The sequence below is a fragment of the Triplophysa dalaica genome, chromosome 21 (genome assembly GCF_015846415.1).
Source record: "Triplophysa dalaica isolate WHDGS20190420 chromosome 21, ASM1584641v1, whole genome shotgun sequence".
Classification (NCBI taxonomy): Eukaryota; Metazoa; Chordata; class Actinopteri; order Cypriniformes; family Nemacheilidae; genus Triplophysa; species Triplophysa dalaica.
In genome coordinates, this window is record NC_079562.1 from 1,754,055 (window position 1) to 1,772,781 (window position 18,727).

Here is an 18,727-nt window from a genome sequence, read left to right on the forward strand (position 1 = left end):
GTGACACATGATCGACTCTATGATATCATGTCTCTTACCCAGAGCACACTTGCAACCGCTCGAGTTACTGAAGTGAAATTACACTTCATGAACACATTTACAGTGTGTGAAACATTTATATGTCCTATCTTGTGAACTATGCTTGATTCACAGTGTAGGACATAATAAAAAGACCATCCTCTGCTCCTGTTGGTTCACTTCTATGTGATTATGATGTATTCAGTGTTTTATCAGGAACATCTAAGTCCCATAAAAAATAGTGTAGATTTACATATAAATCAATAAAAAATCTGCTTTTTGAGTCTTTTAAGTGTAAACTATATTTCCCAATCCAGATAAAGCATTAAGAAAACAAGCATACGTGATAAGCTTCTGATTTAACAGACAGACTGTAATTGTAACTTCACATTAATAGAGTCTAAAGACTGTTGGCGCTGCTGAACTCTGGAACTCTTCATCAACAAATGAACATGAAAGAGCCTTAAGCATTTGATGTTAAAACAACCTGTGAAAGCAACAAAGTAACTTGCTTTTAGTGATTTCAAAGATCCATTATTATTATTATTCACCTCAGATAAACTTTCAGCAGGTGTTACTGTATCCTGTCTTACACAAAGCTTTGTGGTTTACATACAGAGCACCTGTGGTTTGATTTTACTTGATTAAAAACTGTTCAAAGCAATGACTGTGTGTTTGAGTTTTTTGTAAAGACTTTCAGGCTTTTTGTATCACTGGGCTCCATTTCTCAGAGCACAGTAATATAGAGCTGAATCTGACAGAGTCACAGTGTTAATAATGAGTTCAGTGGATGTGTCTGATGTCTTTGACTGAAACCGATCATCTGGCATGTGCTGATCTGAGCTTCCTCTTCGAGCACCTTTATACAGTAAATACTGAGGTTCTGTGTTAGGAGACTGTCTGTACCAGTAAAGCCAAACATAAGTGCTGTCTGTTTCATATTTGCAGGTCAATGTCACAGATTCTCCTTCATTTCTGATCATATTAGCGTCTCCTTCTGGTCCAATTTCATCTGCGAATGAACCTGAAATGAAATGTATTATATTTTAAAATTGAATCTAGAAATGTTTGAATAAATAATGCTTTCCAGTTCTTTACATTTATGATATGAAATATCAAATATTACATGCTTTTGCAGTAAAATGTGCATTTGATAATTTGTTCTCCTATACTTGGTAAAAATTAAAGTATATTTACTTGAAACTGCAGTGAAAATCATGAGGAGAGTCATCTGTGTCTCCATCGTGACCATCCAGACAAGAGTGCAGTTTGTACATATACTGTAAAATAAAACAAATGTCTTACAACGGATGTGGATTCACTGTAGATTGAGAGATGAGGTGTGTAGTGTTTTATTGAGGTGAGTAAAGATATGTAGGTGGGTGTGGTTAATGAAATGTTCACTCAACACTTTAAACTGATGTCATTAACATGCTTTGTATAATATACAACTTCATAAGACGTAAACAACTCAGATCCAGAAGAACACAAGATTTGTGAAAATTAAAAAAATAGAAAACCTCAAATACGTTTTGAGGAGATTCAAGAGTAAAAATTTAAAAAATAATTTCAGACATGCTGACATGATTCTGGATCATTTATATTTGGGCTGCATTAACGTTTTTCATTTCATGCAATTTTTCCAACTCAATTTAGATGTACAGCTTCCCTTATACATTGCACGGTCGCCCACTATTAGCAGAACCTTTGCAATGAGTTCAAATGAACAGCAGAAGCCTTTAATCACATGAATATGTGACTTATGTTGTGATTATTAACATAGCGGGTTTGTTTTTATGTTCTTTGTATTTCATGCATGCTGTTTACGGTAAACTTGTAACATTACAATGTTTTATCTCAGCAAGCCTTCTAGGATTATAATGTGTTGAGGTGATTATTTAAACGAAGAAGAAAAGCTCAGTTTACAAAAAATCAGATACATTTTGCCAGCAGGCGTGAGGAGAGAAAAGTTATTACTTTTGTGTATTTGCAGAATGTGAAACAAACTTTCTTGCACATTTTCTCTGTTTTACTCTTGATTTTCATTCATTTTTTCACTGCTGAGTTTATATCTGTAATTTCTCTAAAATGCACTTTATCTGTCTTTGAATGTAGTTTGAAGTGTATTTTGAAATGTCATAATATCAGAGCATATTTAAGAAACAATCGTTGAGATTGTTTTTTGTTAAAAAACAGGGAAGTTGCAAGTTAGATATGTGTTTTTCTCAAATCTGTGTGCTTATCAATTATATATCAAGGTATGAAGTTGTGTGCATTATATGCAGTCTTACAATACAGCAAAAAATAAACAGACGTTTCCCCCTAGTGGTAGATATGTGTAATGTGTTGTTTTTTCTTGAGAGAGTTTAATTATTTGCAATATTTAAATATTAAGAAACAAAGTACATTTTATTTTAAAGAGGATGATTAAAAATCCAACTAAGCTTAAACATAATCAGCTTGCTCAATATAATTTAAAATAGTTGAGAAAACGGATGAGTTGACGGGGTGAGAAAATGTTGGGACTGAATTTTAATAGCAGTTTTAATTCAGTAAAAACAGAAAATACAGGTTGACATGTTCTTTTGATTAATTCAGGGCATTATGTGTTAAATGTTTTAAGAATACATTACTTTTAGATCAAGTTAGTTCACAAGGTTTTTGTATGAGTGTTGAGTGTGTTTCAGTGACTGTGGGCCTCAGAGCGCAGTAATACACAGCAGAGTCACTCACATCTACATCCTGAATTATCAGAGGAAATGATTTTGAAATTGTGTTGAGGTCTGCGTTAAATCTCTCCTTGAACTCTTTGTCTGTGTCATATCTGTTCAGCATGTATTTTGGGAATTCATTCACTCTTTGTTGATACCAGAAGAGAGTCGGGGATGTATCAGTGCTTTTATATGTACAAGTGATTGTTGTAGTTTGTCCTTCAAAAGCAGTTTGAACTGTTTCACTTTGATCAACACTGTCCTGAGAGTTACAACCTGAAATAAAACATGAAAAAACATTCAAAAGGATCTTTGTTCATAGAGTTAAAGCAGAAGTTTATTAACCGCAGAAATATTTGTGCATGTTAAAGAGATACTTAAATGTAAATGATGAATGTTCATACCAAAGTCATGAGACGTGAAGAAAAGAGCAATAATCATCCACTTTGTCATTGTTGATGTGAGTTAAAGAGAGAGAATATCTGATGTGATGTGTGTCTTTAATCATTTGTCTTGATATTCTCATGTCTCAGTCTCAAAATGTGTCTCAAAATTGAAGAGATGTTTCCCTCTAGTGGTGGAGATGTGTACTGTAACATTTTAAATCATTTGTGATATTTGGTGATTTAAAGCACAGAGGACCATTCCTTTGACAGATCATCCATGACATTACTGTGTAACATAGTTACTGTATATTCATCTACATCCTCAATGTAACAAAACGTATTTAATTTATTTGAATATAAATGAGATGACAGATGAGTTTACATGTGATCTTTAGTTAAAGTTAAAACTTTAACTTTAAAATGATTGTATAGTAAAAGTTTAAGTGAGTAAACTAACATAAAAAACTTTAGGTTCTTTCTGTTTGGTATATAAGATGCTTTACATGTTTCCAGACTTGTAATATTCACACAGTGTTTTTGTATGAGTGTTGATGTGTTTCAGTGACTGTGGGCCTCAGAGCGCAGTAATACACAGCAGAGTCACTCACATCTACATCCTGAATTATCAATGGAACAGTTTCTGAGTTTATTGTTGCATTAAATCTCTTCTGATATTCAGGCTCAGTTGTTTCTTTACCAACTGTAAATTCACTCAGAATGAATGTTGGTGATGTGTTCGGCAGCTGTTTGTACCAGAAAAGATATGCGTTTGTTGCAGTTGTAGAATAACTGCAGTTTAGAGTAACCTGATGTCCTTCATTTGCAGTCATTTCTCCTGGAGTCTGTTCAACACTGTCCTTTCCCTCACATGCTGAAAAAAAACATTTATACATTAATCAATTAAATATATCGAAAATCTCAAACAGATCCTGTATATTGTCAATAATAAAATAATATCCTTACCAAAATAATGTGCTGTGAAGATAAGAGTTATAATCACTAGTTTTACCATCATCACTGACACTTCACTGATCAACATTAAAACTGTTTTCTTCTAGTGAGACTCTGTGTGTTTAATAATTATTCTCTTTGTGTTGTCAGATGCACACATCTATATATGAGGAATGATGCCCCCTCCTGGTCAAAACCTTTAAACAGTTTTTGCTGAATATGAACAGTCTACATTAGTCTTCATCAAGGGCGTAGATTTGGTTTGAACATTGGGGGGGTTGAACGTCCCAGATAGCCCACAAACATCACGGAGACGTCTATTTGATGTGTGTGTTTACATCTGGAAGACATATTTTTTAGAGTGTTTGCTCATCTGCAATACGTCTATAGGACGTTTCCTTTGAGAAGATGTCTTTAAGATGTAATGATTTAGAATGTATGTGTAGTGCAGTAGGCAGGGCGAGACCGTGGTTCGAGACCGGTGAGTAATTGTGAATGAGCAGCAGACCGGGCTTGAATCACATGGAGATTGGGAGTATATAAGAGAACGAGCGACCGAACCGTCGATGAGAGAGGACCGGGCCGGAACATGTTTTACGTTTGTAGTTATGTTCTTGTGTTTTGTTCGCCGGCGGTCGTCCGTGAGGGGCCGCCGGCTGTTATTGTTTATATTAAAACTTTGTTAAATGTCTGCCGGTTCCCGCCTCCTTCCTTCCATGTCTGAATCCTGTTACATTGGTGCCGAAACCCGGGAGGAAGGAGAGACATTCTGTCGGAAAGTCCTCACCGCCGAGTGGCCTCGCGGTGCCGGGGAGTTCGGGCAGCGCGGACGAAGGGCGTCCGCCAGTGGCTGCCCGAAGCGGTGGCTCTGGGGAAACGGAAGTGCACAGTGCGGCCACCGTCAAAGCTTCGGTGGTACGGCGACCTTTGCTGCCGCGCCCCTGGGTCGAGGTGGGGTGGCTTTCGTACAAGTGGTAGCGGGGGAGTTGCCGCCATCCGCCAGAGGCCGGAGCCTGTGTCAGTCCCCCGAGGGGGAGGAGCAGGGGGCGGAAGTGCCGAGAGCAGCCACCGCCTGCCAGATAAAGGAGCAGCCACCGCCGGCCGCCAGGGAGTGGACGGTCGAGCCGTCCACCGAAGCCCCAGGGACACCGCAAGACACCGCGAAGGAGAGTACCCCGGCTGGTTGAGGAACGAGCGGCAGCATGTCTTTCCGGTCACTCCGAGGGCTCACATCTCCGTTGTCTCGTCTCGTCGCTGCATTGCAATGGATTAGCTAGCTAACATATATGGTGTGTACTTAGCTATTATTACACAATATTCTCATACCTCACTTCAGTACATGCTTTTTTTGCATCCTTCTCTGACCAACAGTTAAATATAGTCCGCTGTGCAGCACTTCTCTTCATTTTTGGCGTACGTTAAGTTACCCGTGTGCTCTCCCATTCAAACACCACTCGCGTTGTTTTGGTGAAAGTGCGACTCATTGGTTGGGCGTTACCAATCGGTTCAATGGAGGGGGAGTATTTTTTGTCTAATTTATTATGACAAACTCATATTTGATTAGGAACAAAGTTATTGTCACAAAATAAAGTAATTCTAAATATTTTTCATTTGATCTACCGTGATTTTCATGTTGAAATATTGGAGGGGTTGTAACTGATGGCTTTGAATATTGGGGGGGTTACCACCCCCCACCTGCCCCCCATAAACTATGCCCCTGGTCTTCATCATCAACATGCATTAAGAAAATCCTGTGAAAAGGGTAATTTTGTGGCAGTTGGGGTGCCAGAAAATTTCTGTAAAGATACTGAAGAAATCTGGAAACAACTCTGTAGCTTAAAACTTCATGGCAAAGTGATTTTCCACAATTCTTAGCTGTGTGTGAAATCACTTCATTCCACTTATAAAAATATTTCTGTAAATTTAAGTTTTGAACTGTAAACCGTTTTTTTCCGTATTTTTACAGAATTTCAGCTAATTTCACAGTTGCCGGTTGTTCTTTTTTCCATACTTCAGAATTTCACAGTTTTTTACAGTCTGAAATCAGAATCGTATACTTTATTCATCTTAAATTTTTTGCCTGTTTATTTGATTTATGTTAAGATTTTTTTATATTGTATGATTAATTTGTTGTCTTATATGTTCACATGTGTCTCTCTGTGTCAGTGTGTAGCTACAGGTCATGAACCGTATGAATCTCATAAATCAGGTGATCTGTCATATACGTGATCTGTCATATATATTGACACGTCAATATATATATATAAAGGAGTGAATGTATTATTACTGATGTCTACTGTACTTGAATGAGTTGAATTTTATACACAACCACACAGAGATGTTATTTATCATAATTATGTGTTATAGATTGTGGGTTTGATGTGGTTTGAGATCAAAGTGGAAAACGAATTTTAGTTTTTGTACAGCGTCACATAGACTTTGTATCACTGGGCTCCAACTCTCAGAGCACAGTAATATAGAGCTGAATCTGACAGAGTCACAGTGTTAATAGTGAGTTCAGTAGTTATGTATGTTGTAGTCGAACTAAACCGACGATCAGAAGGGTTCCCACCACCACCAGCCGATCGAGCAGGTTTATATAATAAATACTGAAGTTCTCTGTTTGGATATTGTCTGAACCAGTAAAGATAAACCAGCATGAAATAGGAAGTAAACACTATTTTCTAAAAGATTCCAGAAATGTCCCATATTCTACTCCAAACAAATGTTTTATGGACTTATCAGTGATACATTCCAACACGATTTATAGACAGGTGGAAGATTAAACAAATACAGCTTTATATTCTGCTCAATTTCTTCTGCAAAAAAAAAAAACTTTTACACCAACTTTTTCATTCTATTACAAATAATAATGTATTTTCAGCATGTTCCTATTAATGTGTGACCCCTTTTTTCCCGTTTTAATAAAAGATGCACAAAATTCACGCATTAGGAAGATATCCCATTCTGCTCTTGGGGAAGAGGTATGTGTCAGGATCTTTCTCAACTGACGTCATCACAGATACGCATTTCTGTGAGATCACGTTGCGCATGCAGTGCTCTGTCCTCAACCTCATAATCTCCTCACACTCTCAGGTGCTAAAAGACTAAAGTCATGGAGGACTATCACAAACCAGACCAGCAGACCGTGCAGGCGCTGAGGAACATCGCCAACCGTCTGCGGATCAACTCGATCAAAGCCACGACTGCGGTGGGCAGCGGGTACGAGCTCCAGCATCTACATATACCTGGTCCTTTTGAATAGACCGACAAATGGTTAAACTTTCTAGTTAAGCCTTTAAATAGTGCCGTTACATCTTCTTAAAAGGGTCAAGTTATATATTTTTTAAAAGCGCACAAAATAACGCTCTGGTTGTGGCGCGCGAGCTGAACTTTGAAGCGCAAACGGAGCGTCGAGTTTATTATTATTAAATACATTTTCTTAGATTGTCTTTACGATAGCTGTCTGCGATTTTAATTCCTGGAAATATAGTGACATTTCTTTTTTTCAAACATCCTAAGGTAGGGAAAATATAGGAGGTCGACTTTTTTGGGGAAAAAAATTGTCTTATAAAGAAAACAGAAACCATTGTATTTAACATTAATTTATAATGAAACAAAATCATGTTTATTATGAATTGCATTTCATTTTGTGTCCTTTTAAAAATATGAATAAATAAGTAAAAATAATTTCTTATTCATTGAGCGAAATTCCATGGTCCATTTCTAATGTTTAAATTAAAATTTAAAGTCTTAATAGACGAATATTTTTTTCTGTAGGCAAAGAATGTTTTTTTTCATGACACTGCTGAGAGGTTATATAAACGCAAAGATGCGTTCATGCATGAATCTAAATGGCACAGTAATGTCCAAATAACACTGAGCCATAATATTATCGACAATAGCCTATAGTAAGATATTTGACTAATATATATTTTTTATATTTTGTATGATAAAGACATATATTTTGATAAGTCTACTTATTTATATATATCAGATAAATAGATGTTCATGTGGAGAATATCACAGCATGTGTTGCTTATTTATGTGAGTTCATCTTGAAACAGGCATGTTAGCCGATAGTATGTCTGCCCAAAACTTTAGATCATGCCACAAGTGTTTTTGGGCCATCTTGGATTAAACATTACCTTCGACGTGGTTAGGAAACCTGATCCCCTTTTTGTCATATTATCAAGTTTTTCTCAATGAGAGATGATGATACAAAGCACCACACGTTTATCTGAGCCTGAATTCCTCAATTCTTTCATCTTTGTTTTGCAGACATCCGACATCATGCTGCAGTGTGGCAGAGATCATGTCTGTTCTGTTCTTCAACACTATGAAGTACAGGCCAGATGACCCCAAAAACCCCAACAATGACCGTTTCATCTTGTCCAAGGTGAGACTTTTGTCTACTTAGCTACAGGAGACTATATCACGGGACACCTGTTAACAGTGTTGATCATGTCTGGGCCTTCATTATTACTGATTTACAAAACTTGATTTACAGATGTAAGTGTTCTGTCCACAGGGTCATGCTGCACCTGTCCTCTTCTCTGTATGGCTGGAGATCGGCTATCTGAAGGAGTCTGAGCTCATGAGCATGTGTCAGGTGGACTCCATGCTGGAGGGACACCCCACACCTGTGAGTAGCGATACACACTGATCTGAGATCAGCCGCCAATTCTGATTTGAAGTCGTGAGAAATATTGCTGTTTATGGAGTCAAAAATGATTGTTCATTGCTATCAATGACCAGCCGTTATTTTATGTAACATCAATGCGTGCATGGGTGTGTTTGACAGAAGCAGCAGTTTGTGGATGTGGCCACAGGCTCTTTGGGGCAAGGCCTGGGTGTCGCCTGTGGAATGGCCTATACAGCTAAATATTTTGACAAGTCCAGGTGAGACCATTAAGACACATAAATCCAAAGTAATCCTAGTAATCCAAAGATAATTTATTATTTGATAAAAGATTTGTTGACAAATAAATCGACTTTTTTCCAAATACATATTTATGCTATTATTTAGTGCAGATTATTGATATCTGTTTCTATTAATATTGCAAAGTTATTTCATAAGTGTTGAGATGTAATGCCTATTCTTTAATTGGCCCCAAATTCGGCAAAATATCAAAGATATTTTAAATGGTATATTTAATACATAGAAAAGAATATAACGATATAAATCACAAACATATTCGATTTTACACAAAATTAGAGCTAGTACACCTATTTGGATTATTTACACATTTGAGGTTCAATATAAATTCTTTGTGTTTGTATGTCCATGTTAGAGCGTGTTGTGTATTTCAGGGGTGTGTCAGGGAGTTTGCACGACAAGCTTTGCTATCACGATTCTTCTGCTCTAATAATCATCCCCCCACGGCTATTTTTATATTTCAGATAGAATCATGTTCTGGCATAAGCACACAATTCAATCCTAAAGTCTTTAATAATTTTAATTGTGTACAGCTAACTGATTTCTAATGTCTATAGTAAAAGTCTGTAAATCTGCCAGTGCAGAACATAATCACTAAGTGAAGAAAGACAAAACATGATTAAAATGTTCTTAGCGATTGAATTTCTCTTCTCACTTGTGAAAGACAGTTGAACTGGTGAGACAAGAGATGTCAGTAGGTGTTAAGGAGGGAGGGGTGATGAGCTTTAACACATCAGCGAGCAAGAAGAAAAAAGAAGAATATTCAAAGAGAAAAAGAGAAAAATAACAATTATTTAAATTGATAATATAATTAATATATATATTTATATAGGATACTTAAAAAAATGTAATAGAAAGTATAATATATTGGCTAATAAAAAGAAATGAGAATATTTCTATAAATTGTTAAGGTTGACAACACTGAAAATGCTAAAATATACCATGTTTTGATGTATTTTGGAAAATATTAATATTATAAAAAGTAAAAAGTGACCCTAAATGTTTGATGGATAAAATCATATTTTACAATATATATATACAATAAAATAAAGAATTTAATAATTTAATAAATACGGGTGCTATAGAAAATTTTTAAATGTTGTAACTGTTATTAATTTTAGGTGTTGTAATACTGTCATCTCTGTTATTTAGTTATCGTGTGTACTGCTTGCTGGGGGATGGAGAGATGTCTGAAGGTGCTGTATGGGAGGCCATGGCCTTTGCCTCATACTACCAGCTGGATAACCTGTTGGCCATATTAGATGTCAACCGCTTGGGCCAAAGTGATCCAGCACCCCTGCAGCACCACGTGGAGAAGTACCAGAGGCGCTGTGAAGCATTTGGGTGGGTATTGAGGTCAGGGGGAGGTTTACACCCCAGAAAAGATGCTTAGTAATCTCCATAGTGCCCTTGAGCAACTCCAGACTGAATGTCACATGACTGCTTGTGCAGCTCTTTCCTTCTTTGGAAATACGTTTATTTGTATTTGAATACATGTTTATTTCTATACATGTTTACTTGCAGTTGGCATGCTATAATTGTGGATGGCCATAGTGTGGAAGAGCTGTGTAAAGCCCTCAGCCAACCACGCCACCAACCCATTGCCATCATCGCCAAAACCATCAAAGGAAAAGGCATTCCTGGTATATTTTAGTCTTCTAATTTTTATTAAAACACAGAACTGTCTATTCACGTACGTGAATTATATCTCCATTAAAACTCCACAGTGGCAGAAGATAAAATGGGATGGCACGGCAAGGTTCTGTCCAAAGACATAGCGGAGAGCGTTATGAGAGAGCTCCAGAGCCGCATCCTCAGCTGCAGCAAGCGAATGTACCCGGCTTCACCCATCGAGGATGCTCCACCCGTCAGCCTACGCAATGTTCGCATGCCCAGCGCTCCCAACTACAAACCTGGAGAGAAGGTAAGAGGTTTAGGGGGGGTTTATTGACATAGAGACTACATGACATAACTCATTGTTGTTCTCCTACAGATTGCCACATGTAAGGCATATGGAGTGGCGTTAGCCAAACTGGGACGTTACAATGAGCGACTGGTGGCAATGGATGTCGACACCAAAAATTTCACCTTCTCTGAAATATTTAAGAACGAACATCCTAACCGCTTCATCGAGTGCTTCAGCGCAGAACAGAACATGGTATGAGGTATTATTTAGGAGAAACAATATCTAAGACAACATTCAAAATGCTCTTTTCCCAAACATTTTAAGCTTTTTTAAAACACAAACACACAAAGTTACCTATTTTATTGTTTTTGTACTTCAGAAATTGCTTTTTTAAATTATTTTTATTTTTCTATTTTTTAAATACATTTAATATTCATTTATTATCAAGGATTATTCATAAAATTATTATTAATACTTTTTATATTTAACTTTAATTAATAATGTAAATGATCTTGCCTCCGGTTGACTCCCATGGTAGAAAAAAATACTTTATAATTTTTTTTGTTCTGTTGAACACAAAATATTTTGAAGAATGTAGGACAGCAAGCGTTTTTTTTCCTACTGTTGGGGTCAATAGGTTACAAAATCTGTCCGGTTATAAGCAATCTTCCAAATATCTTTCTCTGTGTTCATCAGAACAACATACATTTGTACAGATTTGGAACAACTTGAAGGCGAGTAAATGATGACAGAGTTTTTGGGTGAAGTATCCTCCCTTTAAAGGTTTTGAGAGCTAAACCTGCACAATAGACTAGTGAACAAAACATCACTAGACGAAGCGAAAATAAACATTTTCGGAAATTACCTGATAAAATCCCCCTCACAATGAAGAATTTGCTGCTAGTTGCATAAAACATTGGACGTCTATCTATAATGCAGCAGTGTAACGAGGAAGTGACCCACTTACGCTTGATTTTGCACCACACCCTGCTGAAGGGCCTCACCCGAGAAGCCCTGCAGAAAACCGTCTTCGCTTCTCATCTCATCAGCACATTCTCTATGATCCCGGCTGTATGCCAAATGCCAACATCATCATCGTTTCTTTTTGTACACAGGGAAGGTAAAATGATGGTGACTTGTTTGTCACGTTGTATTTTGTGTAATGGAAAGTGATCGTGACAGACATGTTGAAAAGCTGAATATTAATGATACAGCCAGAGGCCGTAACAATTTCTTCCACACCCTACTGCAATACTAATGCTAATAAGGAGATATAGACTGTACTAATAGATGTAAGCATGCATACTAATGCATTTGCACTGCAAGATCTCAAAGAAAAAAATATTTTCAAATCTATGCTTAAGTGGCCAAATACTGTACTGTACGTACACAGGTAAAGGATTTCATTAGTTTATTGCTGTGATTATATTAAGCCACGTATACATGTAATTAAAAAATGTAAAGCTACAGTATAAATGAAGCACATAAACATGTTGCTATCAATTCCAGGTTACTTTCTATATTGAATTTAAAAGCTCAAAATTTAATATTCACTTCTAGGAGGATTCTATAAAACATACCCTTTAAAAAAAAACGATTTGTGGCCCAGTACTGTTTCATTTTATTTGGTGAGCTGCATGGATTTAAGATAAGAAACAGGAAATCATAGTGTGTGTCAGTAATTCCTTTTATATGAACGATGAAATACAATTCCCGTCCATCTTTCATATTACAGCCTACTTAAAGTGATAGTTGTCCCAAATCTCATCTCATCTCATCCTTAACCTGTATGAATTTATTTCTTACGCAGAACACAAAAGAAGATATTTTGAAAAATGTTGTTAACCGGACCCCATTCACTTGCATTGGCATGTCTTTGGACCAGGGGAGGAAACCGGAGTAGGGAGGGCTTTATGCTGAGAAAATTAATATATATAGATTTTCAAAAAGGGGATTTAAGGGTCCATTTGGGAGGTATTGTTGTGTCTGTGTAAAATAAGTCATGGTGGTCTCGCAATGAGCAAGAAGAAGGTGTACTAAATGGGTTTGTCGAAGTATGTGCCGCATGCTTCCCTCCTGATCTAAGGGGCAAAAGAGGTGTGAAGAGTGAGCTCGTCTCTCACGTCCAAGGGCGGTGATATCATTGAAAGCTGTTTATATATTACCCGATCACATTCTGAAGTCAAAAGATATTGGAAAAATGTTTCTGTCTCCCACAGGTCAGTGTTGCCACAGGTTGTGCCGCTCGTGATCGAAACATTGTGTTCGCCAGCGGCTTGGCAACCTTCTTCTCCCGCGCATACGACCAGCTCCGCATGGCTGCCATTTCTGAGAGCAATATAAACCTCTGTGGCTCTCACTGCGGCCTGTCAGCTGGTAAAGAGTCTTTCTTTTGGTTTTACAAGAGACAAAAAAGAGACAGTCATATTAGACAATTGCGTTTAGGATATGATTTCAGAAATAAACTCTTCAAATATACCCCTGCAGCTTATGACCGGTTGTGTGGTCCAGGGTCACATACTGTAGATATAACATTCATATCCTAAATATAACACTGTTTAAAATCATTTTGCATGCTTAAATTCTGGTGTGACTGCAGTTTAATCGTCACCCAGAGTCTATGATACAGGTGCACTCACCAATCACATCTTTCTTTAAAATCCCCACCCACTATCCAGCACCAACCTTTTCATATTTCGAACAAATTTGGCAGCAATTCACCCCTTTTCCCTAACCTCTCTTTCTAATGTGTTTTATTCTTCTGGATGTCTGGAGGTGGTGCGACTTTTAGCACTCTACCCCTTCTTCCTCTATCCCTCCCCCTGTGTATCTCGGTGTCCGGGTGACGTGGCATTCCTTCTGTTAGCACAGGTACACTGCATGCCACGTTGTCTTTCCACCTGCCCGCCTGTCTATCTGCTTCACTGTTTGCATGTGTGTACACCTGCCTCACATACCTACCCTGTGATCTGAAGAATTATGTGTGTGTGTGTTTTACAGGAGAGTATGGACCCGCTCACATGGGCCTGGAAGATGTGGCTATTTTTAGAGCTCTCCGGACTGCCACCATCTTCTACCCGAGTGACGGTGTGTCTACTGAAAAGGCTGTGGAGCTCGCAGCAAACACAAAGGTAACTGCCATATTAATATTACAAATAGAGATCAAATAATGCACATTTACAAATACTTACTCAGAAATATCGGTGATAAATAATAATCAGATCGAAGACTTGAAAACCGCTTTCTTATAGTTCCATCCATGGGATATCTTATAGATAATGCGTTTAATAAATCTGATAGATATTTATTAAATTGTATAAAATATTACCTGACACACTCATAATATCTAAAACTAGGGCCGTTGCCCAATGAATTCAGGGTAACAATATTTTCATGATTTCACTAAATATTTCTTAAGTAATGAATTATGCTATTTGTCAAATTTATCTTTAATTTTGTGTTTATTTGGTCAATAAATCAATCTCAAAATACAAAAATGCAAGATTTTTAAGTCGTAGTATTAAAGGGGTGCTGAAAAGTTTACAATATTGTGTAGCTTTATCACAGTGTTGGATCGCTGTTTTGAATCACGGTTATTACAATTGTTGGTATGCTGTGAGAAAACATTATTAAATTAGGAGTAATGGTAATGGTAATGTATGGTAAGGTTATTTATTTTCTTTACTTGTTTATTCAAAATATTACTGTTTTAATACCATGATATAAACACGAAATGATATTCAAATATTGAGTTTATTGAAAAAAAAACTTACTTTATGTGGTTCAAAAATCAATATGATTAAGTCAGTTTCCTTGATGTATATTTTATTTTAGGGAATTTGCTATATTCGGACAATTCGTCCGGAGACATCAATCATTTACAACAGCAATGAAGACTTCCATGTTGGCCAGCTGAAGGTAAAAACAATCCCACATTGTGTTGCAAAAACCAGCAGTGATCGCTAAAAATAAATATGCCATAAAATTATTGAAGTTGCTTTATAATATAATTAAATCTGATGAATATGAAAAAAAAAGTTCAAAACAACCTAGTAAAAAATGTCTATACAGTATGTTCAGCTTGTTGTTGCATTATTAATAATGTAAAGTGCCTGTGAATTTACTTCACCAGGTGGTTTACCAGAGTAAAGACGATCAGGTTACAGTGATCGCAGCAGGACTGACCCTACATGAAGCTCTGGCTGCTGCTGAGCAACTCAAGAAAGGTCTGATGGATTGCATTGTATGGTACCACCAGCAGATGTTAAAGGATAGTTCACCCAAAAATTGACTCACCCTTGAGTTGTTGGCCACCACTGACTACCATAGTATGAAAAATCTCTTTGGTTTGTTGAACACACAAAATATATATTTTAAAGAATGTTGAAAAGCAAAGATTTCTGGGGCACTTTTGACTAATGATTTCGAAGACAATGGTGGTCTAGAACTGTTTGGTTATAAGCATTCTTCAAAATATCTTTCTCTGTGTTCATCAGAACAAAGATATTTGAAGGTGAGTAAATTATGACAATGTTATTTTTTTGGTGAACTGTTCCTTTAACATAACAGTACAGTAGCAAAACAGCAGCAGCACAAAATGTTCGAAACAAAATTTTATTGCTCAAGAATGCATTTCCTTCATGTGCACTGCCGCTTAAACTTCTACTGTTTGTTTTTCAATTTGCAGAGCGGATCCACATCAGAGTCATTGATCCATTCACAGTCAAACCTCTGGATGCCAAAACCATCATCGACCATGTGCGCGCCACCAGGGGTCGAGTCATCACGGTCGAAGATCACTACTATGAGGGTGGGTTTCAATCTCAGAACATACATTTTAGTGAGAATGAGTATATTAAGTGAAGTATGTGGTTTTGCTCTGTGTGTCCTACGAGTACTGTTGTAGAAGTCTCTGATTGGCTGCTCGGAAGAAATTCGATGCGCTGGCAAATGTTCATTGGATCGGAGAGCAAGAGGCATATTGTTGTGATAATAGGTTGATTTTTTGGGCCATGTCCTGTTCTGTTCAGCAGACAGTGAGAAGCAGAGGGCTGTCCGATCTCCTTAAGCAGGCGTATGTCCGCAGGGCCTGTGGTGACCTAGATAACACAGACAGCCCTGGACCTGGCATCACTGCCTGCGTGCCAGAGGAGGATTGAGGCTAGGAAGAGCGAGAGAGAGAGAGAGAGAGAGAGAGAGCAACATCAAAAATCATTCTGAAAGCAAGCATCTCTTTTCCCGAGGGGAGGGAAAGAGGATCGCGATGGTCAGAGAACACGTGATTATAGCAAGAATGAAAGCAGGGGCATGCGGGGACAGACAAGATAGAACATTTTAAAAGCAGGACACAAAAAGTCAAACATAAGAAGATGATGATAGCATAAATACTTTTTTTTAAGATCAGAGGAACGTTATTTACATGATCCAGTCAAAGGTGCGGGTCAAGTGTGAGACGCTTTAAAATATTTTCATGCTTTTATCAAAATCATCTTACAAATAACGTGTCCAATAAAATACAGCAGGACTCAGCTACAGTTTCTGAAGGGCTAAAAAAGCATATGCCACTCTCGTGGACAGTCCAGTGTACTTTCCCTTGACACCTTCAGCTATTCCAGTCGGGTATTCGTTTTTCTGTTGGTATTCCCCGAATACCCAAACGATTAAAGCAGCTGTTCCATTTTTCTACCATCTGTTATTCCACAGGTGGCCTGGGGGACGCGGTGTGCTCCGCCATCGTGAATGAGCCCAGCTTCACTTTGCAGCGTCTGGCTGTCGCTCACGTTCCCCGCAGCGGCAAAACGTCCGACCTGCTCAAGATCTACGCCATCGACCGCGACTCCATCACACAGACGGTCAGGAAGATGCTCAGCAGCTCGGCCAATGCCAAGTGAAGGGGTTTGCAATGCCCCGCCTACTCCTCCCAAAATCAACCCAAAATCATCCAAGTGCACAAACACAGTGTCACATGACCCCTCTAATGATTGTGGCTCCTGCCACTTCTTTGTTCACCGTGAATGACACGTCTTTAAGTATATTAGTAAAGTGAAATACATGGTGTCAGTTTTAAAGTACAGTTCATTTATTTAGTTTATTATTGCAAATACGAACACACACACACATCCTGGTGCCATCTGATAACCTTTCTTCAGAGGATCACAAGACTTACCAACTTAATAAGTCTTTAACACTAAGAAGCAGCTAACATTTTATTTCATCACCAAAAAGTGTCTATATGGTGTACCATGTGATGCTCATATGCGGTTTGAAAGTGCTGTTTAATAAGATAAAACAACTGTTTTAATACTTTTTATATTGTTATTGTATAGCTATGAAGAAAGAGCAGTGATGGATTTCATGGGTACAGACAAGTTTCCAAAAAACAATATATTTGAGTCAAGTATTAACATATGAAAAAAAACGTTCATGAAATAAGAATGTGGTTCAGTAGAGTAATTCATGGTCTCTTATGTGAATCAGTGTGCTGTGCTGTATGCTTTCTGTGTCTCGGGATGGAAAAGTATTTTTCGATGTATCTCAACAAGTGGTCGATTAAAACCCTCTGGATTTGAGTTTGAGAGATTGTGTGTTAACGGCTCGTTTTATCTACATTATTACTGTGCGTGCCGGTGACACATCAACAACAGAAAAATGCATTTTTATTGTTTTCATAATTATAAAAAGCTATTTTCATTCTTTTCCATTTTTAAAACATTTAATCTACCATCTGAAATTTAGTTGGAGCATTTCCATTTCTTCCTGTTTGAAAGCCAGAAGACAGAAGAAGGTTTTAGGTTGTGTGTAGAAAGAGAATATGGCTTTGACACACATTATGAAATTCAAAATGATACTAAATTTGCAGTATAGGCTACTTACCATAGAGCGCTGTACTTGCGTTTTGCTCCTCTTATGGCAAACACAGTGAGGCCCCAGCCATAGGACAAAGTATAAACTGCAAAGTAACGAGAAACTTTCAATTATTGCAACAAATATTTATTTTATATGAAATCTTCGTATCAAGATACTGTATAACCAGATATGACAGGGATATAAATAACTACTGCACATACTTCACATAGGTGCAAGACCAACTAATTAACCTTCCTTGTTCATATTGTATGACGTGCATGCAAGGTGCATTGTGGGTAGATTATTCAGAAAACATGCGTGTGCTAACTGATTGATTATAAAAATGTCTTCATTACATACCATGATATGATTTGAGATGCAGGACAGCCACAACCAATGCAACACAGTAACCTAAGAGGACATCTGTGAAGGAAGAGGAACGTTTTTTTACCTTTTGAGGAGAATGAAGCAAATTTGTCTGAACACAATGACACTACCTTTCCAGTGGTAAGGCACACCTTTACACTTTTTGGTGTGTGGTGGCAAACCTGGCAAAAAAAAAGATTCTGCGTTTAATAGATACTATCAAAACTTATTACACTTTTATGTCAAACACATTTTTCAGAGACCTTTCATCCACCTTCAGGACAGACATTGACCATTCTGCAATAATACGTTTAAATATCTTACCAAAGGAGGCACCCACAATTTCAAAAGCAACTGTAAAGAAGACACCGAGGATCGATGGCACCACAATAGCTGAACAAAAACATAGATTTCATAGTATAAAAAAGTTACTTAAAAAGGCACTTAAAAAGGAAGTAAAGTAAGAAATTAAAAAGATTAAACATTAATCTTATTATCATCAGTTAACAATAGTTTCAAAGTGCATTTCTAAATGATTGCTAATATTTTTGGCTCTTGATAACTCCCTACCTCCGAAGGCATCGAAAATAAAAGAAAACGTTTT

At 37.4% G+C, this 18,727-nt stretch overlaps 1 protein-coding gene and 1 gene segment (V, D, J or C); one reads left to right on the top strand and one right to left on the bottom strand.

Moving 5' to 3' along the window:
* Positions 1–993: 993 nt before the first annotated feature.
* On the bottom strand, positions 994–3,184 carry LOC130410534 (probable non-functional immunoglobulin lambda variable 5-48). The segment is given in 4 exon segments: positions 994–1,042; positions 1,216–1,298; positions 2,752–3,005; positions 3,134–3,184. Coding segments are annotated over 4 exon segments (402 nt in total).
* Positions 3,185–4,943: 1,759 nt separating this feature from the next.
* Positions 4,944–17,486, top strand: tkta (transketolase a). The gene is made up of 16 exons (XM_056735583.1): positions 4,944–5,355; positions 6,998–7,050; positions 7,163–7,288; positions 8,348–8,465; positions 8,598–8,711; positions 8,871–8,968; positions 10,158–10,349; positions 10,530–10,648; positions 10,733–10,929; positions 10,999–11,163; positions 13,131–13,287; positions 13,912–14,042; positions 14,746–14,829; positions 15,044–15,137; positions 15,599–15,721; positions 16,615–17,486. Exons 3-16 carry the CDS (start codon positions 7,182–7,184, stop codon positions 16,800–16,802), a joined length of 1,887 nt encoding a protein of 628 aa, XP_056591561.1. The 5' UTR covers positions 4,944–5,355; positions 6,998–7,050; positions 7,163–7,181; the 3' UTR covers positions 16,803–17,486.
* The last annotated feature ends 1,241 nt before the right edge of the window (positions 17,487–18,727 follow it).

What these genes read in the sequence shown, in the direction of transcription:
- tkta (XM_056735583.1), top strand. Translation starts at nt 7,182, where the DNA reads ATGGAGGACTATCACAAACCAGACCAGCAGACCGTGCAGGCGCTGAGG. An exon ending in AGCTCGCAGCAAACACAAAG is followed by an intron (nt 14,043 to 14,745) that starts GTAACTGCCATA and finishes ATTTTATTTTAG; the next exon opens with GGAATTTGCTATATTCGGAC. An exon ending in TCCATGTTGGCCAGCTGAAG is followed by an intron (nt 14,830 to 15,043) that starts GTAAAAACAATC and finishes TTACTTCACCAG; the next exon opens with GTGGTTTACCAGAGTAAAGA.